General features: G+C 38.2%; 1 protein-coding gene across 11 annotated transcripts; it reads right to left on the minus strand.

The window, feature by feature from the left end:
• Window positions 1-1,449: 1,449 nt before the first annotated feature.
• Window positions 1,450-22,320, minus strand: hnrpkl (heterogeneous nuclear ribonucleoprotein K, like). 11 transcript variants are annotated; one of them, XM_061798961.1, is made up of 16 exons: window positions 21,751-22,300; window positions 20,552-20,624; window positions 18,530-18,627; window positions 18,379-18,435; window positions 15,838-15,881; window positions 11,686-11,758; window positions 10,085-10,198; window positions 9,486-9,614; window positions 7,548-7,846; window positions 6,580-6,621; window positions 6,467-6,506; window positions 4,347-4,362; window positions 4,011-4,040; window positions 3,867-3,934; window positions 3,626-3,795; window positions 1,450-2,280 (listed from the first exon to the last, which is right to left on the minus strand). In XM_061798961.1, exons 2-16 carry the CDS (start codon window positions 20,610-20,612, stop codon window positions 2,250-2,252), a joined length of 1,272 nt encoding a protein of 423 aa, XP_061654945.1. In that variant the 5' UTR covers window positions 20,613-20,624; window positions 21,751-22,300; the 3' UTR covers window positions 1,450-2,249. The 11 variants fall into 11 exon arrangements, 9 of the variants coding, with proteins under 9 accessions (XP_061654945.1, XP_061654947.1, XP_061654946.1 ...); XM_061798963.1 differs by having other exon boundaries at window positions 22,035-22,299; XM_061798962.1 differs by having other exon boundaries at window positions 21,808-22,299.
• Between the last annotated feature and the right edge of the window lie 1,317 nt (window positions 22,321-23,637).

Genomic DNA, 23,637 nt, shown 5'->3' on the forward strand with positions numbered 1-23,637 from the left:
AAAAAAAAACGGCTTAAAGTAAAAAAGATATGTTGAGTTGACTGCAAAAAGTTTTTATAGTTAGTACAATAAACGCTTATCTCCAAGTGACTTTTTTAATCCAAAACTATAGCGCATTCAACAATTAATCGAAGACTAATCGATCATTAAATTATTCAACAAACATTTTGATAATCCATTAATCGCTTAGAGCCATTGTTTAATATAAAATTGTCCCTATCCTCTTATTTCAGCCTCTCAACAGTGAATATTCTCTGATTTCTATAGGCCTTGTTGAAAGAAGACTGATTATCTTTTGTGTTTAATCAAAATAAGACATTTGCAAACAACTGATTTTACTTTGGAAAACAATGATCAACATTTTTTCCTGTTTTGACACTTTACAGACCAAACCATGGACTAACTGAGTCATAATCAATTTATGGGAAAAAATAGTCATTTAATCTATTATGAAAATACAATACTGTATTGTAATTATTGTGTAGATGCACCTGAAGCAGCCTCTGAAGTGTATATCAAACTAGTACCCAATAAGTAGCTCAAAGTTTCAAAAAGGCTGGTGTGATGTTTTTTTATTTGGTTTTATCACTAAACAATACTAAATAAATAACAATATCGCTTAATAAAAAGTAATCCCCAAAAATATTTTGCAATAAATTTTAATCCAATTTTTTTTTATCCCATTAAATGGCATGATCGATGGAATAATCAATAAAAAAATATTCGATAGTGACAATCATATTCAAAACAATGTTTTTTTGTCTTTTCTGAAAACATGATTAAAACTTTTTTAAATACAAATAAGTAGCACCAAGTTCTGAGAGATGTTTTCTCCCCAGACAACACTGATAACAAATACGCTTCATTTAGGTGACCAATAAAAGCATGCATATCCATTTTTCCACATTTTTATCCATACGTGCAATTTCTACGGTAGTGTATTACGGAAGCATATTGCTGCCACACCCCAAAAAACATTTGTTTGGGTGTTTTTTTTTGGGGGGGGGGGGGTAAAAATATTCAACATGCTTTTTTTCCCAGATGAAACGAAGAAGCTAGTTGCTCACTGCCGTAGCTGTGAGAAAAAGCATTTATCTCCATTTGGTCCTATTTGTCAGACAAAGCATTCTACATACATACAATATAACTTTTGTTTTTGCAATGTTTCACTTGGCAGCAACAACTGGCAGTATTGACACAACACAGATTAGCTTTTTTCCTCACAGATGAAAGAAGCTCCTTAAGAACAAAGTGTTTTGATAGTATTGTGTTTTTTGTTTTGCTTTGTTTTTTTGTGTGGGGGTTAATATTTGGTGTTTTGGGGGGATAAAAATAAAAAACATTTGGAGCGTGAAAATAAAAGTCTGAATTATGGCGGCTTGACCCCCAAAAAAATTTTCTTGCTAGTGCTGCTGCACGACTCTAGAAGTCAACCAGATAACGGAGCGATCAGTGGAAAACAAAAACCTTTATTTGGCAAAGACCTGCGGAATATCGATAACAGATACACAGAAGGCGTGTCATTTCCAACCATTTTACAAATGGCTATAAACCATCAAAACGAAAAAAAACTACATGTCAAAGCATTTATTTGGCGAGACAGAGGAAAAATTGGATGTAAATATTATATACACAATTTGTACATCGCCTCGCCACTCAATGAAAAAAGAAATGTAAATATCTTTTCAATAGTATCAAACATTCATCAAACTTCAAAGCAAATTTGTGACATTTGAACAAGTCTTTTTTTTAGCGTTATAGTAAGACGTGTACATAAAAAATGTTAGCTAAAGAGATGGGAAACTGCCGGCCTCTGAATGAAATATTCACAGTTAACCACTTTAGTTTTGAAGCTGTCGTGTGGCTGACGACAAATAGCGACGCTCGCCAGGTCCATCAAGAATGTTAAGCTAATTGCTGCTCGTTTCTTCTGACAGAGAATGTGTGTATGAAACTTATTTCATTTTTAAAAACTCATCAAAAAAAAAAAAGATGATGCATGCTGCACTGTAATGCAAACACTAAGGTAAAAGATGATTTGGATACATCATGTCCTTGAAAATAATCTACACCAACACAGAAATATGTTATGGGGCAGCTTCTTCTTCTCTCTTTTTTTTTTTTTTTTTTAAACGATTTTCCCGAAGCTTCTATGGATACGGTAGAATTGATCCGTCCATGGCGGAGGAATGTTGGCTCTGGAACAAATGGTACACGTGCGGCATGGCTTCTCTCGTCTTTCTTCCAACCTAGAAGAACCGACCGGAATACTGCTTCACGCTGGGGGGAAAAACAACAACAAAACATGAAAGTTTAACTTGGATAACCAAAACAGCAGCACCTATGGGCTTATAAAGGGTATCTCAGCCTAGGTTCTCTTTAATGGTCTTTATATTTATTCATCCATGTAAGGCCAACTAGTCAGCCAAGTAGAAATTTGACATGAAAGAAATTTCAAGCACACAATAAACATTGAAATTCAAGCATTTTCTGGATTTTTTTCTCCCCCCACACTGCAGATTCTAAGTTTATTTATTCATATAAAAAACGATTTAGTCAGCAAGGTAGCTACTGTTCGCCATGAAGGAAATAAACAATTCTCTTAACTACTGTTCATCCACGATATTATTAGTTGATTTAACAAGCAAACTAGTCAGCTGGGTCAAGCAAACTACAGTGGCACTTTGAAAATACGAGTTGAATTTGTTGTGATATTGTCCGTCTATATGTGCTGCTCCACTGTTTGTGGTCAAATATCTGTTGCTTTAAGGGTTATAACACCATAACGATCTATTCTAATCGTTAGCCCGTCAACGGCGTTTTCCACTGTATGTATTAAGCTAGCGAGTATGTTCCTAAGGCAAAGTTGTTTGGTTGTTTTAAATAAACAACATGCAATTCTCTGTTTTATGTTGGGTTTAACAGTAAACTTGTGAGTGGCATTAAACAGCTTCAAGCCTCTTTTTTGAAGGATTGCTCACTTTTTGCTACAAACTGCTGGTTATTGTGAAGTGAGTTGAGGTCACTGCCACCATACAGTGCTCCTATCTCAAGTTTGCGCTCACAAGTTAAAGCAAAACATCCGGCCAATGATGGCTCGTATCTTGAAAAACTCATAAATCAGATCACTCGTAATTTCAAGGCACCACTGTTTATTGAAATGTAAACATTTTAAAGAAGCAGGCTCTCTTAAATACTTTTTGCAAAAGTTACTTCTTCCATTTAACTAACTAGTCAGCAAAAAGATATTTGTCGGGAAAGTCATATCAAGCAAGCACTTTAAACATTGAAATTTAAGAATGTTCAGACCAATTTGACACTGCAGGTTCTCCCCGCAAAAATGATGTAGATTAATTCATCGATCTAACAAGCTAACTATACAGCCTGATATGTATGTAGTTAAAATTTCAAGCACATGAGAACCCTGAAAGGTTCTAATCTTACATTTTCTTTAAGTACAGGTACGTGATTCCATCAAGCAAGCGAATTGTAGCAATTTGACGTCAAATAAATTTAAGCATGCGCTTCATTGATATGTAAGCATTTTCAAGTTTTTCAGACCAATTTGACAGCTCGGGTCAAAGCAGTTACGTGAATGTTAAAAGCAGAGTTGGGAGACACTCACCTGTTCTGCAGCAGGTACTGGGCATTCTGGATCTGGTCCTGCGTTCCGATGATGGTAATGATGCGGTCCTCCGAGCCCTCCAGCGGCTCGTCAATCTTGATGGAGGCTCCGGACTCGTGGCGGATCTGCTTGATCCTCTGGCCGCCCTTGCCAATGATGGAGCCGGCGAGCTGCAAAACGGTCACAATATTTAATCACAAATGTCTTTTCCCCACCATTTTTCCCGGATTTGAATGCTTACGTCTTTGGGGATAGTGACTTGCGTTGTGATGACAGGCCCGCCGATGTCACCGTATGAGCCTCGGCCACCTGGGAAGCCAACCACGAAGCGTCTTTTATTGTGCAATACAACGCTGGATATGTGTTTGTTTTTTTGCCCACTCACCAGAATGAAAGTGATCCCAGGAATTGTTGTCTTGAAAACATCAGAATAGAAAGTAAGACAAAATGATTATTCAAAAATGAGCCAATGCTTGTAAACAAGATTAGATCTCTAATACATTCGCAACTACTGACTGAAGACTATACGAAGGCTTCTTAATAATAACAGTGGTTAACTTATATAATTTTTACACTTCCTACATTGCTTGTACAGTTGAACTCCCGTTTATCCCGAGGATACGTTCAAGACCCAAACCACAACAGGTAAAAACCGCAATTTAAACCATTCAAATTCAATCATTTTAATGTATACTGCATTAACACAAATGGTGAGACTCACCATAACCGCCTCCACTCTGTATTTTAGCAACAGGAGAGAAAGAAAAATATGGTTTAGTGTCAGATTTAAGATGGCATGCTCACAGACTTAACGTATAATAGAGCTTATCATCTTAATATTCATTCTATGTTCAATTTCTGACAAAGCAGGCTAGATTAAATAACTAGACCAAGTGAGGCTCTGGAAACATTCCAGGTGCACACACGGACACAGAAACGCATGCAAACATGCATGCACACACACATATTAATGTTTCACACGTTGTTGACCTGAAATGTCACACCTGCAGTCCCTCTGGCACAACTTGAACTTTGGAACGAAGTCTCCGAAAGCATAATCGCATCCCCATTATTGTATAACATATCTTATACACACTGTAAGTGGGTCAAGTCTTAACTTTTACGACCTTGGAACCATCCGATGGTTGACGCCTACTCGGCTGAAATGCGCTGAAGCTGTCGTTGTACTTGAAGTCATGTGATTGAGTCCACAGGGACAGATCAGTTAGAAAATATGATTATTTTTACCATTAGCAACGCCAACAGAAAAATGTATCCGATGTCATACATTTTGCTTGTTAGGCCTCTCAAACAGTCACGGCAGGATCAATGTCGTTGTACATAATATCAATGCAAATGTCGGTACAGATATAGATGATAATGACATCATTACTTTTTCTTTGTTTTGCTTTACTGTTTTGTTAGTTGTATTGTGTCTAAACAAAAACTGTATTATGATGGTAAAGTCTTGAAGACCCTGCAAAGTAAATTCAGAGATTTATTTCTAAACGTACTGCACGTTTGAAGACAATAGCTGAAAATGTGCACAAACTTGAGACCTGTGTAGTACTCAATTTTGGCGATGTAGCATTGAACTTTTCTTTTTTGTTTTTTTACTATTTTAGTTTTCCTGATCCCAGAAGTGGGGCTTGATGGCGAGCGCCTGGTGGCCAGGCTTGCACCTGTGGAGCCCGGCCAGGCACAGCCCGAAAAGGCAATGTGAGTTCCCTTTCCCATGGTCTCACCACCTGTGGCAGGGTCCAGCGGGGTCGGGTGCTATGTGAGCTGGGCGGTGGCCAAAGGCAGGACCTTGGCGATCCGATCCCCGGCTACACAAGCTGGCTCTGGTGACGTGGAATGTCACCTCTCTGGCAGGGAAAGAGTCTGAGCTGGTGTGTGAGGTCGAGAAATTCTGACTGGACATAGTCGGGTTCACCTCAACACTCTGGTACCAAATCTTTAGTATCGCACACCACTACTGTTAAAAACAACTAGATTCACAATCCCATGTCCATATTGGTTGTTACGAGAGATAGGCATTTGATTACGTTTCCTTGCTCAACCATGGGGAAAATTATGATAAATTAATATCGGTTGTTCAATTCTACATTATCGTTTTACAATAACCATAACAATAACAACAAAATCACAAAAATCGTTAAAGGGCATGAAAATTCTTTCGATTTATTAATTTGATGATGCATCAACGTTCATCATTAAGTAGTATCTGTATCATAATACTGTCCCTGTATTTACTTGGAATTGAATCGATAACCATATCACACGATGCTAATATGAAATGTCCTTTTGCTATTCCCATAAAAAACAACTATTCACCATTCCACCTTGTTGATTGGTAACCAATTCATATACAGTTAATTTCTAACGATTGTTTTTAAAGGGATGGGTGACTCTCAAAGAATGTCCTGAATTCCTGTTTTGGATTATTAAGCAGAATAACTTTTTACACTTCCTCTGGCTGACGTCATGTTCTCCTAGTTGAAAGTGAGTCAGCGGCGCCTCTGCCGGTCGCAGCCATTTGGCCTCTGTTTGACGCCATAAATCCACATAATCCAATTACTAACGGCAAAGTCATGGATTCATTATTATAAATTTGAAGCGACGCTGCACAGGAACGACTCTGCTCGCCCGGCGCTCTCCGGACGGCATACACTGCTTGCCACAAGACAACCAAGGAGACGAGTGTTGCTGGGCAACCACAGGCCTCTGTAAAAAAAACAGCATCAGCGTTCGTGCCCGCTCCGCTCGTACTATGCTCGGACGAGGAATTCTGATCGCCTCTCCTTGTCGGGAGAGAACTGCATATACGGCGGCACTCACCATGCTATCGTAGCGCTCTCCTCCACGACTTCTTCTGTCACTGCACACATAAAAAGGATGAGCATTCACGTGGTTAACGCTAAAAAGATGCGAGAGGACATTTTCGGCCTCACCTTGGTCTGTCATCATGATAGCTGCTGCGGGAGAATCTGTCACTGTAAACAAGGAGCGTTAGAAGAAAAATAAATGGTCTCATAACAAATTTAATTGTAAAATAAATAAAAAGAATGTGGAATTTTTTTTTAAATTAATACAAATGAAAATAATATATGATAAAAACATAAAAACATATGACTAAAAAACAAATAATATATGAATTAAATCAAATCAAAATATATTCTTAACAATAACAAAATAATTATATTGTGCAGAAAATAGAACCTCAATATAGTATCAGTAAGATCAAAAGAATAAAATCTTGAGTATATTATAAATAAAATGAGCGTTAAATAAATTAGAACTAAATAAAAATAAAAGGAATAAATATAAATAAAAAATGTATATTATAAATCAAATGAATATAATACTGTTGTTATGATTTTCTGTAATAGGAGTCTCACTGTACACAAGGATCATTATTAGAAAAAAAGTGTTTGATGAAGTAATTATAAATAAAACATAAGAAAATAAAAAATAAAAAAGAATACATTATGAATAAAAGGGAAAAACTTACAAACAAAATCTAAAAAACAATCAATCAATCAAAAATAAAGAATATATTATAAAAGAATAACAATTGTATCCAATATAAACCTATTATAAATAAAATCTGAGTGTATTCATTAAGTCTGAATATTTATGAATAAAATTAATCTAAAAGCTAAATACATATAAATACATAAATAAATTATACTAATATTTATTCTAAATAAAATCAAGAATAGAGAAAATATTGTGACAAAATTCTAAATAAAATAAAATCAAGAGTACATTATGAATAAAATAAAATAATTAAAAATATATATGTAATAAAAATCTAATAAAAATAATACATTATAGATCAAATACAAAACTTCACAATACTGTTACCATGATGGGTGCCATGGAATAATATTGTTGTAAACGAACAGATTCTCCTCACCCTCGCGGAGGTGGTGGTGGGAGTGGCAGGTTGCGGGGTCGGCTGCCCACTCGTCCATGGCTCAGCGGTGGCGGCGGACCCCGACGGGGGCTCAGGTCGTCATAATCCCGGCGGGAGGGGTGCAGCGACCGGCTGCCGTGCACGGGGGGAAGGTGCTCGAAGCCACTCCGCACGCGGATGGGGTACCCCCCCATGGACCGCCGGCTCCGCTCCTCGAACATAACGGTGAAGCCGCCGTAGTCGTACGTTTCATCGTAGAAGTTGGGGTCATAAGGCTGGGTGCGGCCTTTGATTGGAGCCTGCAACACACAGATAAGCTGCTGTTTGATGTTATTTCAGTTAGCATTTCGGTTAGTGAGCTAACTAGGGCTGTCACTAGCGAATATTTTTAGAATCGATTATTCTACCTATTATTCCATCAATTAATCGGAATTTTACTTTGCATTAAAATTTATTGCAAAATCTCCTTTTCCGATTACTGTTTCTTAAGTGATTATTGTTGCTTATTTGGTATTGTTTATTAAACAAAACCAAATCAACTACAATTAAGCAGTATCACACGAGAGGGAGTGATGTCGTACTCACCAACCTTTCTAAAACTGAGAGCTACTTCTTGGCTACTGATTAACGTAAAGTGTTACTAGTTCGAGATACACTTCTGAGGCTGCTTCCCGTTCAACTACATGTTAATTACAGGTTCTTTGTATGACGGTTGCAAAAAGATTTAACTGATATATTTCTTTTTCCATGAAGTGATTATGAATCAGTTAGTGGTTTGGTCCGTATCCTGTCGGAAAATGGGCAAAAATGTTGATCGTTGTTTTCCAAAGTAAAAGAAGATGTTTGCAAATATCTTGATTTAACACAAAAGATAATCAGTCTGCTTTCATTAATGATTAAAGTTATTAAAGAATATTTACTGTTGAGAGGCTGAAATCAGAGGATTTGGACAATTTTAGGTTAAGCAATGGCTCTAAACGATTATCAAAATAATGAAATCAAAAATATTTAATTTGATGATCAATTAGTTGTCGATTAATCAATTAATTGAGACACCTCCAGAGGAAACAATAGACTATCCATCCATCCATCCATCCATTTTCTTTACCGCTTATTCTTACTAGGGTTGCGGTCTGCTGGAGCCTATCCCAGCTATCTTCTACTTTACAGATAATAAAAGTACGTTGAGACATTCAACTGATTATTTGTATGACCACATAGCTTAGCTGGCACCATGGATAGTAACTATCCTCATGTTAGGAGCATGGTGTTAGCATTTTGGTTCAACCACATAGCTTTATACAAAGCCTGCATTTAGTTTGGGGATTACTAATTGAAAACAAACAAAAAATATATATATTTCTAGCCTTGTTAGATTAATCGTTAAAGATGGTAACTCTGTCTCAAGTGAGTAGCATGGTGTCAACTTTTGGCTTAACGAAAAACAGCATAGCAAGCAGTATTTAACAAATATATACATTGCTTTCCTCAGACCAGACAAAGATGTCCTTGTTGATTTTGAAGAAATTCAAACTGAGATTATGTGGACGACCGTATAGCTTTATGGCCTGCATTTATCTAACTTAATTTGGGTTTTCTGAAATGGAACAAAAATAACCTCTAGCTTTGTTAGCTTTAGCCAGTACCATGGATCGTAATCAAGCCTCATGTAAGTAGCGTAGCATTTGCATTTTGGCGAAAGAGCTAACAACAAATGAGTCAAATTTTTGCCTTGGAGTACACAAAGGTGTGCCTACTGATTTTTTGAGGGATTCAACTGACTATGCGGATGACAGCAGAGCAATTTATTCCTAGATTTTCCCCTTGCTGTAGGTATGAGCATCAGTCCTAATATTTTCATCCATCATCAGCTGTTTTGCCTCCATTTGTATGAGAAGAAAATGTCTGGGGAAGTGTAAAAACTAGGTCAAGACTCGCCTCAGCCACCAGCTCCAGGATGACTTTGATGCATTCCACGACTCGCTCTGGCTTCCCGCCAACAGAGACAACTCTGTCTGTAGAATGTGGACAACAGTCTTGGAATAGCTTGATGGTCGTCTGTGTATTCTGGGCGGGGGGAACAAACAACATCATAAATGTGTTACTACGGCAAGCAGAATGGCATTGGGTCATCCATCCATTTTCTGAGCCGCTTCTCCTCACTAGGGTCGCGGGCGTGCTGTAGCCTATGCCAGCTGTCATCGGGCAGGAGGCAGGGTACACCCTGAACTGGTTGCCAGCCAATCGCAGGGCACATACAAACAAACAACCATTCGCACTCACAGTCACACCTACGGGCAATTTAGAGTCTCCAATTAATGCATGTTTTTGGGATGTGGGAGGAAACCGGAGTGCCCGGAGAAAACCCACGCAGGCACGGGGAGAACATGCAAACTCCACACAGGCGGGGCCGGGGATTGAACCCGGGTCCTCAGAACTGTGAGGCTGACTCTCTAACCAGTCGGCTACCGTGCCGCCGGCATTGGGTCATTTTGAGCAGAAATTAAAGCGCTGTCGCTTTAAGACTCTCGTCCTACCTCTCGCAGCTCCTTGATCTTGCTGCCTTTCACGCCGATGATGCCGCCCGCCAAGCTCTGATGGATCAACAGGCGGAGCTCGCAGTCAAAGTCGATGCCGCTGTAATGCTGGTACTTATTACACAAACACAACAATGGGAGGGACTAGTTAAGTGCCTTGTGCCGTTGCAGATGACCACAGTGTGTCCCACTGGGCTTATTGTGGATTTTGCCATGTATTCTGATACAATAGTGGATGACAACGTGGTTAAGAGTGAAGTTGCTCTACCTAGCTCGAAAGAATTAGTAGGGATGTTACAATCTGATCACTTTGACTTGAGAAAATTTGGATGCACGCTATTTTTTAATGCATTATCGAGGTATCGCATCAGGACTCGGTATCGGCAGATCCTTACAATCAAAGACTCCGATGCAAATATTTTTTTAAAAGATGTGATCGGGACATCCCTAAGAATTAGTGCAGTCAATCAAAATTAAAGGGGATACTTTATTTAAGTTAAGCAGCATCTAGTTTTTATCTTTCTCATGTGTAAGAATATATAAACTAAAACATAAATAAAATATAAATGCCATACAAATTATATTAAATCATATTATATTAAAAAAGTAAACCTATTTAGATTACATTTAAAATAACAACAATTAATATGTAATAAAGCAGTGTTACAAAGCACTTTTTACACCAAGAAAAAATGTATTGCACATAAATGTTAAATAAAAATTGCGCCAAATACATGTTTATAAACAATCAGTTGTAAAGGATTAAATGCAAATGTATTGAAGTTTAAAGTTAATACAACTGAACTGTACTTAAGCAGTGATTTTTTTTCACATAACACAAGATGAAGCCCGCGTACCACACTAGTGGTACCACACTGAGCATCACTGTTGAGGAATAGCTGAAACAATATGTATAAAACATAAAGAACATTGTATGAATAAATAAAAAACAAACAAATATACTGTCAAAAGAATTAATATATATTATACTATCCATACACATTAAAGGATATTAAATAAATTACACACAACATTTTAGTATAATTTTATTAATAAAATTATAGGGAAATATAGATGATCTCAAGCATATATTGTATTAACATTTGAAGAATATATTACAAATAAAAATAATTCTAAATAATATATTATAAAGGAGTAACAAACACAATTTGTCCAATTTATTCCAACATTTTATAATATAAATATCTAAATATGTTATGTATAAAATAACATTTAAAGAATACATAAATAAAATAAAAGCTAAAGATATATTATACATAAAATTAAAAAGAAAATGTACTAAGAGTAACAAATAGTATATAAAATGCAATACTGTATATTATGAATAAAAATCTAAAGACAATATTAGAAATATAATGAAATGTAATAATTTTAACAAAAATACCATGTGTAGATAATTGAAATTTAAATATAAAGACTCTTTCTAAATCACATAAAAATATACATAATAAATGTTCAATTTAACCTTTTTTTAATTTTTTATTTACATTTCGTTTTTGCCAGCAAATACCCCGCATGCTGAAGATCAGCTATTGGTTTCTTGTACACGTCATTGTCGAATAGAAATTAGGGTGTTTTACCTCCTCTAAAGTAGGTATGATCTTCAGCAGAATGTCTCCGATGGTGTCGATGTTGGCGTTCACGCTCAGGATCCTGTCGGGAAAGCCAAAATGAATGCAAGGTATTATACAAAGAAGACAAAAAGAAAATACCATTATTGAGAAGGGCAGAAAACCCATAGTCAAGGAAACGCATATAGAAAGGCTTGGACGAGGAGGCTTCAAACTTGGAAAAGAGGAAAAGAAGACTCGATCCCCTGAGCTATTTCCCACAAATACTACACGTGGCTAACATGCACTTAGACAAGATTATCTGGGATGGATGGATTTCAAATGGCTACAATTAACAAGAGGTCACAGAGGAGTCAGGGGGCTGGGGCAGTCCTTCATATAAAATTACATAATAACACAAAGTGGAAAACTTAATTGAAGCGAGACCCCACTACACAATGCCAGCACAACGTCTCACTAGAAGGGGGAAGAGGGGGAGGAGGGGAAGCAGTGGGGGTGTGTCGTAGAACAGTGATTCTCAACTGGTGGACATCAAACATAAATTATGCAACCAAATAACTGTTGTTTCTCTTAGTTAACAAATTACAATATACTGATGAATAGTGAAAGTTTTTGTTCTTGCTCAAAGTAAATATATATATAATTAGACAATATACTGTTTCATCAGATGATTTTAAGACCCTATAAAAAGAATTCCGAGATTTGTTTCTAAATACATTATATATGTCTGAAGATAATTGCTGTAAATGTGCAAAAACTGAGAACTGTGGAGTACTCAATTGTGGAGATATAGTCTTAAACTGCTTTTTACCATTTCAGTTTTCCTCATTATTGGGGCGTGGCTAACACAAAGCCCAGTGACGTACTTGGGTGTCCGCCATGCTACCACTACAGCATGCAATTAGCCAACTCGCTATGAAATGCATCTTCCCTGGATACCACCATTTACAGAGCAGCTTAGTAGTATTATTTAAATTCCCAAGTGTATTTTGTGTTATTCAGGCTACCGTAATATGTTGCAACGAAAAGCAATGTGGGGTTTATAACTAGGACGTTCAGTATGTGCTCAAATATCTATCATGTAGTGTGAGCCACAGGCTGAATAACCTTGCTGCTGTGCTTAATAAACAGTTAACTATCGCCGGAGTGTCTCTATTATGTGGACCTACACACTTACACAACAACAAGTGAGGCGGTGACATATTGGAAGAGCTCACCGCCTGTCTGCAGGGTCTGGAAGCCTGTTATGCCACAAGCTAGCTGGTGGCTAGCAACTCTCTCAGCGGTGTGGAAAAGCCCCGCGACCACTCAGTTGGATATATTCCAGCCACCCAAGGTTGTAAGCGGATATATTGTAGCTGTTCGAACATACAGAACACAACAAACGTATTTGGTTGACCGTCTGAAAGTTGGGCGTGTTTTAGCGCATTCAGTGGACACGCCCGCACTATTATATATTATATACTTGCCGAATTTTTTATGTATTCAAATTTGGCAGGCTTATTGCCAACACTCTTCTTGAATACATCAATAATTGTTACATGTTAAATTACAGAAATATGGAACAAATGAGTATTTCTCGATTAAATTATTTAATTTCTTCTTCACTTGCATACAATGCTGAACAATGTAAGGTGAATGACGCGGGTATCCTAAATCACTGATTCTCAAATTGTGGTACTGTACTAGAACCACTAGTAGTATGCGAAATAATCACAGCCTGAGTACAGTTCAGTTGTATTTAACTATTTAGTACAATCTATTTTGCATTTAATCTTTAAGAACTGTTAGCTTTTAAACTTTCATTTGGGTATAATTTTTAACTTTTATGTGGAATACATTTTAATCGAATTATTACAGATTTTTTACCTTGTTATATTTAAATGCGGTGTTAATGTTCAAAGTGTGAATAATGTTGCAGTGGCTTAAAATATGGGGCATTAAGATGTCAAGTTGCACTTATTCACTTGCATTTCTAAACGAAAACATTCAAGTAGTTTGAAGCCGTTTCAAATTTGAGTATAACAAATTAGTTTGAAATTCCAAATTCCTGTTCAATATGGTACAATGTGGAGAGCTCGGTGAAATTTAAAAAGTCTGCATTCAAGCATTATAGAGTACATGGGGAAACGAGACCGGTTGAGAAGTTCTGCCGTAGACAACACAAGCAAGGTAGTGGTGGGAGCGGCAGAATGGGGGGAAGGAGATGCGAGTGGTTGCACACTGCAAGGTGGCAGAGGACAGAAAGGGGGGTGCAAGCAAAGGGGAGGTGTATGGAAGGTTTGGGGCCATGTTTAGCAGCAGCGGGGTTACACCTGTAATTTACCATTAACACTGTGTAACAGAGGCGGATTGCCACCAAACTACAATTGGAGAGTAAAATTGAAAAACAGAGATTCACTGTCTATGCGCCTTTGTGTGCAATTGGCGCGATCGCACTGATGTTGCGACACATCTCGATACGGCGAGGCGCAATGGGTGTGTGAACAGGGGGGTCCTTGGTTTACGACATACAATGTTTTGATGTTACAAACAGTACAAAATTAACTATATTGAATGTGTGGTCATGCAGGTAGGACTTCTACGATTAATTGACTAACTCGAATAATTTGATTTCAAATTTCAAAATCTATGTATTATAATTACCCTGCAAGTGGGCAAGGATAAAAACAGCCTCCTGTGCACTTTCAATCGTTTTATTGAACAAACAGTTAAAAAACAAACCCACTGTGACTGCTAAAGACATGACTGCAGGGACTAACGCCCACAAGACAATCAACTGACAGAGGCTGTGCTGAACTGTTGGGGCAAGTCTATCTCCAGACTTAAACCCAAAAGCGCATGCATATATCCTGATTAAGAGGAGACAAAACAGTGGAATCTATTGTCTATTATGAATGGAGCACAGCACAGAGAGAGAGAGTGGCATGGCTGCGGCGTTAACTCTGAGGAATACAAAACAAGTCTCTGGAGTCTGGAACATGCTATTTTTGGTACAGTAACAGTTTTTTGTCAAGCTGTTCGCCTTTGACAACAGATTTGGAACTAGGAAGCACACTAATTCCTTGCAGCTGAAAGCAACTCGTCTATGATGAGTACTGTATGTCAATAATGTCACCATGACCACGCACACCGGCGTGGTAAGTTTGGATAAAATGTGAAATATTCAAACATTTTCAAGCAATTTTTTTTACATTTATTTGTAATAACTTTGCACTGAACTGGGCATTTTAGACCACAAAAAAAAACTACAAAACAATAATTTTGCACGGTACAGTAATATGGGTGCATATGGCCTCAAAAAAAGAAAAAAAAAAAAAGAAAAGGTGCTTCAATGTAACAAACAATCGGCTATATTGGACGAACCCCCCCCCCCCCCCCCCCAATTAGTCCGCTATATCGAGGTCCCACTGTACATGTAAGGTGTAGTTTTTGCGTTATTATTAGCTACTATCAAATTTTTTATGGGAACAAGTTTTGATAGCATAAAAGCCTGCGTTAACAAGTTTTTTTGCCAAGTTATTAGAACAGGATAAAGTAAAGGAGTTGAATCAGTACTTCCACTTTTACCAGTATTTTTTTTTTTTTAACATAAGAATCTGTACCTGTACTTTAGTACAGAATGTGAGTACATTTGCCACCTTTGACTATGGCGCATTCTTACTTACCTACAATTTTTGGTTATATTGCTGCCGTAGAATACTGTGCTGATAATTTGGGTCAGTGCAATCGTGATATGACATTTTCATCTCTACAAGTCGAAACATGTTAATAGCAGGAGAAGGGGGCTGCAAAGCGACAATATGGATGAGCGAAAGGGAGATATCATGAGTGGCAATGCAGGAAATGGAGAGGTGAATGAAGGGAGGGAGAGATCGATGGGTGGGGTTCGTTTAAAAAGGTGCCTGCTTGCCTTGCGCTCCTTGAATCAGACAGCCGACATTTCACTATATAACATGGTTAAAGTGGCAAAGACGTTTAGGAATGGACAGAAACATCAAGAGGACATGTGGGGGAAGTGGGTAGGGGGGATTTGGCAGCGAGGGGGGGGGGGGGGGGGGGGTCATCATCTGTATTAATATAAACGTTGCAGCGAAAACAGAACGTAGCGTATTCATGACGTTGTCATCAGGCAGTGAGGCAATAACTGGTGGGACATACCGCTCTGGGCCACTGCTGTCTGGGACTGATACACTGGCATTGTACTGCATGGAGGTGGTGGTGATGGTGGTTGGGCAGCATTGGGCGGGGGGGATTCAATCACGTTAGGGGCACGGTTTATGGGCAAGGTCGACCAGGGGGTGGCAGGTGGGCGGACAGGCGGGCGGGCGGGCGGGCGGGCGTTCGGGGTTGGGTTGGGCCAACGCAGGAGGGGCATGTCGGTCCAGTACATGGGCAACGGGCAGAAGGTGGCCCAAGAATTCACAAAAATAAAATAATAAAAAAACAAAGAAAGGACAAGGGGGAAAGAGGGGGGAGAAGGAATACATTTTTAATTGAATGCACGCTGAACTTTTGTCTTTTTTAGGCAAAATGTGAGAGAAACAGGAAGCGTGACCTGGTCAAAACAAATGGTCAGAGACGAGCACAATGTATCCCACTGGATTTTCTCATGCATCATATTTAAGCAGGTAGATAATAGCTTTGATAAAATATGGGGAGATATCATTTTTAGCCAATGATAAAATCTAAAGTAGCATTATGTATAGGGATGGGCATAATCGTTGATTCATCCAGGGATTCCCCAAAGTAAAGTGGGCGCTCACCTTCCAGGGTGGTGCATGAGATTTACACTGTGCCTGATAAATTGTGTGTGGTCAGTTGTGTGGAATTCAAAATGAAATGTACTACAGCAACTGACTCAGTCACAACTAGTTTTCTGTCCACACAAAAGGTATTCACATAATGACAAGAAAGTCCTGAAATAATTTTTGTTTTTGACACAAAAAGTTGTACAAAAAAACATTAAATAAGTACTTTTTTGAGACAAAAAAAAGAGAAATGAGAAAAACATGAATATAATGGTGCCGTGAATTACAAGTTTAATTTCCGGAATAACTCTTGTAACACAAAACACTTATATCTCAAATCATCATTCCCTATTGAAATATATGGAAATGCTTTCAATCTGTTTCAGCCACACATTTGTGCTCCTTATGGTGTGTGTGACTTGGCCACCAGGAGGCAGTATAATACGATACATACATACAGACATACACGAAGAACAGGTTAACAACTGACTCCGAAACCTGCAGTAATAGTATTCCTTTTTCACAGAGGATAAAAAATATATGCCTGTAAGTATTGTTATATTGTCTGTTTACATATGTTGCTGCAGCGTTTGTGTTCATATATCCGTTGCTTAAAGGGCGATAACACTGCAATATCTATGCTATTTGTAAGTCCGTCAATTGTGTTTTAGCATTAAGCTAGCGGAATTTGATGCAAAGTTATGGGGCTGTTTTACGTGTAATTCTTAAACCTCAATTGGGAATGGCAATAAACAGCTTCAAGGCGGTTTTTTTGAAGAATTGTTCACTATGTGCCAAACTGCTGCTTTTTGCGGAGTTGCGTTTGCTGCCACCATTGTGTGCTCATATGCCAAGTTTTTGCTGACAAGTCAAAACTAAAACAAAAACAAAATCCGCCGAGCAACAGCTTGTACTGTATCTCGAAAAACTCAAGTCACTGATAAGTCAAGGTAACATTGTGTAATAATTAAGTCATGTTAGAAAAACATAACACTCGAATGGATGTTTGGTTCGCATGTGTATTTCTTTTTTAAGCCAGACAACAGGGCACCACAGCGTTTGTCATTTTGGGTATCCTCAAATGTTGTGATTACGAATCTACTTTCATCCAAGAGGAGACTGAGGACAGCATGAAAAGGGAGCGCTGCGGCCAAACGGAGGTTGCGCAGTACAACACGCAGCGTCCCAGAGTTACAGCAACAGTCTAATTCCAGTTATTACCAACCACTAAAGTGGTGCCACGGGAAATCATTCAATTTGACTTAATTGGTCCGAAATTATTTATTTATTTACTAGAAATAACGTATCGTTGCTATCTATCCATGCCAATGATGTATGCTGACAGGCAGAGCAATTAAATGCCCTTTCACTAGATGGCAAAAGGTACAATTAACCTGTGTATCCATCATTATGTAAGTGTGTGTAATTTTTGTGACATTTTTATTTGGTGTAGTCCTGTGACATTTTTCTAAGGTAAAATAAATGGCTCCGCTAAATAAACACTGGGCTAAGATACAGTTTAAAAGGTCTAAAATTAAAAGGATAAAGTTTGCTTTTTGATTACAAAAAAATACAAATATGACAATAGTTGGAAGGTTTTTGACAGAAAAAAGGAAATTATACTTATAAAGTTTTAAAAATGAGCTTAAGTGATCATGAAGAATTTTGTGTGCAATTCAAACTGGTGGCTTTTGCGTTAAACGAAGGGTTCAGAAAATCCAGGGACAGTTTCAGCCATCTCGTTGAAAATCATGTTTAAACAAAAAAATTACAATTACAAAATTGATTGATTGTGCGTTTGCCCATCCCTACATTTCAACAGGCAAAATGTGAATGCATTCCAAATAAAAGCAAATATAAGACTGAGGAAATGCACCAAGGTGTTACAATTAGGAGTTGTGGTTGGGATACTTTGTAAAGCAATCCTTGAACATTTCATGTGTTTACTCACGTCGGTGCGCAGCGCTTTGATGTTCTTGCCGCCCTTTCCGATAACGGCGCCAGCATTCTGTGAAGCAGCAAGGAGGGCGCGGGGGGTTGGTCATTCTCAGAAAACGGGAAGAAAAATCAAGACAAACAAGAGTGACATGTGGCCTCCTCACTTTGCTCTGGAGCAGCACACGCAGCTCCAACATCTCGTCGGCGTTGCGCGAGCGCTTAAAAGCCTGCTCCTCGTCCGTGTCCTCTGCCGGACGCTTACCTGGCAGGGAAAACCACCGGGGGCACGAATGAATGAATAATGATGTCTTTGACTGGTCTATGGTCAGTGTATGACCTCAATTTAGCTGCTTTCAATGAGCCACATTTTGACATATCATCAGCGGAAAATAAACAGCATAGTATATGAAGTGCTGCCTCCGTGAGTTGAAATGCTTTTAATGTCCTTACAGGCGCTCTTTTTTCTTCTTTTGCTCACACGTTGGGCTCTGCTCCCACAAGTGGAAGCCACTCGAGTGGTGATGGTAAAGAAAAGTAAAATTGGCCATTGGCCGAGCAGTATACGGGGCGGGGTATACAGTCACTCACTTGCCCCCTGAAAACAGGCTAATTTAATTTGTAGTGTTTTTGTATTTTGGTAATTTCATGCATCCCCAGTTGGAGATGCCTGTTTTCCAGTTTTTCACTGCACGGTGCTGGCTCGGCTTGGCTCTACTCTCTTCGGTTTGGGCAGTTGTTTTTCCGCTGGGAAAACTGAGAAAACACCATTGAACGCATCATCCTGAACTAACAAACAAGAGAGAGAAACGAGGCTCTCCTGCATGGAGTTGTGGATTACAGCAGCTCCTTGCAATTCTTCTCATTTTGTAATTTTGGCTGTTTATCTCGCTCAATATAAGGCTGCATCAAAGACAGTGGCTCTCCTTGCCCACATGCGAAGGGCATTACAGCACCTTAATTGCTCCCATTTTTTTTCACTTCACTCAAACAAAAACAAAATGGACCCAAGTGATGGCTTGTAAATTGGGGCAATCTTAAATCAAGGTACCGCTGTAGTTCCTTGCGGTAGCGCTTGTTGGAGTAATGTACATATGTGAATGTACACAGATTAGCACTGGATGTTCACTATGTATGAGCGGGCACCCAAGCACAAACTGGAAACCACTCAGATCCACTGTGTTCCCTTACTGATTAAAAAAAAAAGTGCTTGGGAGCTACAGAACAGCAGTATCCCTCCACCATCTGTCATGTAGCACCAGCCAGGAATGATCTTTTTTTTTTTTTTTTTTTCTCCATCAAAAGTGCATGTAACCACACGCTTGTCTTGTAAAATCTCAGGTAGAGCTGTGCAATATGGACAAAAATGGTAATTGAATATCCGGATAACGAATAGTATATCTCGACATAGCATTTTTCCTTAAAATAACAAGGTATTAATGTACATTTTCTGTGACATTTTCTCTGTTTATTTATAAAATACATATTTTATATAAAATGAAAAAAAAGATTAATACAAATAAAATAAAGCATAAACATCCAGTGGTCAAATGAATACCATTAAAAATATTTTGTTGTATAACCACTTTTCAAGGAATGCAGTAAAGTGTAAAGAATTTAAATAAATGCAACAGAGCAAGTAACATTCAAGTATGCCTACCATTTATCCAGTAAAAGTGCTAATAAATTAGCAGTGTCAGACGTTGAGATTAAGGAACACATGATTATCATCTTGTTCTTAAGCCCTGACTGTGATGTGTCTAAATCTGAACAGAGGCACCATGTAAAAGGAGTACGGCGATAAGAGATGTAGATAAAATCTAAGAAGATAACATAAGAAGCTAACGTTAAAGATAACAAAGCAGTAATTTTTTTTTTTTCAAAATCAAATTATCTGTCAGCTATTTATTTTTAAGTGTAATATTGTCAGATGAGTTTGAAATAATATTGAAGTGTTTTGCTATCAAAGTTTTGGGTATTAAAGGTGTAAACTATGAATACAAGCATGATTTTTGGGTGGGTAGTCTACTATTTGCAAATCTTTGCTAATTGCGCAGGGTCTTGGTCACTAATAGCAAAGCTTCACTGTATAACTTCTACTTGCCCTTGAAGCTATCTGGAGAATTAAAAGTACTGTATGTCAACTTTGTATGACGATGTATACTGTATACAAAAAAGTCTGATCTTACCATTGCTATCAGGGGTGCTAAAGGTGAAATCTTCGTCCTGCTGGTCAATTTGCACCTCCATTGTATTTTTCACCTGCAGCGCGAGACAAAAAGTGAATGCTATTAAGTATAAAATGCAAAAGTCATTTTCACTAAATATGGATTCATACCACTGTGGGTCATGAAAGATCGGGTGTGCTGTGGGAAATTATCCAACATCACTTAATCGGTCTATAAATTATTATGTATTTATTACAAATAATCTTAGTTTTATCCATGTTAGCGACATAGTTAGAATTACATGCTCTTCCACACAATGGCAGAATGTACAATTAACTTGTGTAGCCACCTATTGCCATTCATACGGCAGAATAATAGCTTAGTGTTCAACTAAACAGGCCAAGATTTCACACAGTAAGTAAATCTGTGAATAAGTTCAGATGAAATCCTTTTACTGAGTACGGAGGACGGCCGAGATAGGGCAAGAGCACGACCGCAAATATTGAAAACCCGCGCATAATAGACACTTCTTTATAATTGCCATGAAAAAAATACCCCCTAAAAACACGGGATCGGGGGGGAAAAATGAGAACACTTGCAAGGAGCTGCTGTAGGTCACAACTCGCGCCTAGACACTCACACGCAGACTAACTGGCTAACCCTACTCCAGTTTGTGACTTCACTCCCTAAGCCATGCCCCTTAAAGGCCGACATCCAACACATGAATACTACAACATGTACAGTAATTACACTTTATAAACTCATTTCCTTCTTTACATTATTTCATTGTTGTATTATGGTTTTAAACAATAGTCCGACACACAGCAAAAAAAATAAAATTGGTGTTATTTGGGGGGGTGGAATGTAATAATTTCATTTCAATTAATTATAATGGAGAAAACTGATTTTCCATATGAAAAAAAATATATAGTTACGAACTAGGTGACGCAGTAAATTAAACCCCTAAATCAAGGTAATATTCCGTATAGTGACATTTTTGTCTGGTAGTGCACTGTAAAATACGTGCCTTAATAAGGTTGTAAACGCTGGTCTAACGTATTATAATATTACATTAACCACCGACACACATACACAGTCTACCCACACTTGCTTCAACCGTGAAAAAAGCAGCCCCGCCCCTCGCGAAATCGAGGCTCACTTGTGGAATCAAAACAAGCGCACCCTCCACAATAAAGATGGGTTATAAATCAAAGACTCACACAGGTCTCAATCAATTACGTTTATGGAGGGGGTTTTACAACATTGTAGCGGCTCACAGTTGCCGTTGATAGGCGTCACGGCGACTGGAAGTAAGCTTGTCCTTCGTTGCGGCTAAGTTGACGTGACTTCGCGATGCTAAGCTAAGTGCTCGCGAGGCGTGTCCCGTCTCGGCGACACGACGTACACGTTGCGACCTAAACGTGCAAATTTGGGTTACTACTGTACTCTTCACGGCTTATTGTAACGGTCTACAAGGATTATTATGTTTAAAAGACGTCAATACTTGCGACTAACCGCCGTCTGCCAAGCTATTCTGGTGCCTTGAAATAAATGAAGGCTTTTTCAGCATGGAGGCGAGATGACACGATGGTGTGCTTTTTGTGTTTTCACACGGCAGCGCCAACGGGCGGGGACGAACGGCTCCGAACGTATCACCGCCCTCATCGGGCCATGCGTTCTTATTTATCAAACTGCCCTTGTAGTATTAGGGTGTATTTCTCCCGGATTAGGACTGAAAGGTGTAGAAGTGTGTAACATCTAAACGTTGACTGTTAGCTGGGCTTCCGACACGTAATTTGAATTAGATTTTAACAAATCTGTTACCTACTGTAAAGAAAACCGTACGGCTCTTAATGTACAGATTTAGTGATACATAAATGTGAAATGCCCTTTTTTTGTATGTATTTGTTATTTTTTTTTTTTTAAACTTAGTAAAAAAATAGATACAAACGAGAGATGTGGTGTGTGGTTTTTTCCCTTTAACAAATCCACTTGTGTTTAGTTTTAATGTTCATTACTTTGTACATTCACACATTCACGTGTGTTGTATGTATTTGTTCTTTAATTAGAAAGAAAATAAAAAAGCTTAGTAAAAATATAGATAAAAACGAGAGCTGTACAACCTTGGTGTGTGTGTTTTTTTTCTTTTAACAAATTCACGTGTGTTTAGTTTTAATGTTTATTACTTTGTACATTGTTGTAGTTCCTTTTGTAATTTGTTCACAGCAGGGTACCACAGAGGAAAAGTTTGGTGATGATAACCGTAGATCAGGAAATAGAATGTAGGTAACTTCAGTATGACGTCACTCACTAGGCCGCGCCCCTTGAAGGCAGGCGTTCAACATACGAATATTACAGTATGTACAGTAAAATGGTTTACAATGGCCACAGTTTGACCCCGATACAGATAAAGAGACTTTCCGTGAGTTCCCACGGAGCAAAATCCAGCCACCTCATTGCACGGCGGCCTCCATTTTGGATCCAATCAAGCTGTCTCCTCCTAGAGCTTTGCCTCGCACTTTCACATACGCAGGCTATTGTCTCTCTCCCTCTCACTCTCTCCCTACTTTCCCATATTCTGAGGTTACCATGGCGACAGTTTTAATTCGGTTCTTGATGTTTCTGCGGAAGGAGTGGATGGATGGTAGGGTCGGGAGAAAAAAAACGGCGTGTACATATTTTCATCCGCAACCATAGCGACACTTGACATTGTCCACGATGTTTGTTAAAAAAATAAATAAATAAAAAGCAAGTCGTCATGGTGACTATCCCGCGTTGTGTGTGTGTTTGTGTACGTGTGTGTTAGACACATCATGCATCCCCAATCTGGTACAGTATACTCCCATCTCGTCATGGCAGCCAACAGGATTCAATTTCTCTCTTTTGTTTTGCACCATATTTCCTGTCAAGAAAAGTGCTAATAATTATTTTTTTATTATAAGCTTTCTTAATGTATTTCATTATATATATTTACAGTATATATTTGACTACACAGTGTACTTATTTATTATTGTTATTATTACTATTATTATTATTATTATTATATACTTAGCATTCTTCTTATTCTATTTACACATATATCCACACATATATTGTATGTATTTATA

The sequence above is a fragment of the Phyllopteryx taeniolatus genome, chromosome 15, assembly GCF_024500385.1.
Source record: "Phyllopteryx taeniolatus isolate TA_2022b chromosome 15, UOR_Ptae_1.2, whole genome shotgun sequence".
Taxonomy (NCBI): domain Eukaryota; kingdom Metazoa; phylum Chordata; class Actinopteri; order Syngnathiformes; family Syngnathidae; genus Phyllopteryx; species Phyllopteryx taeniolatus.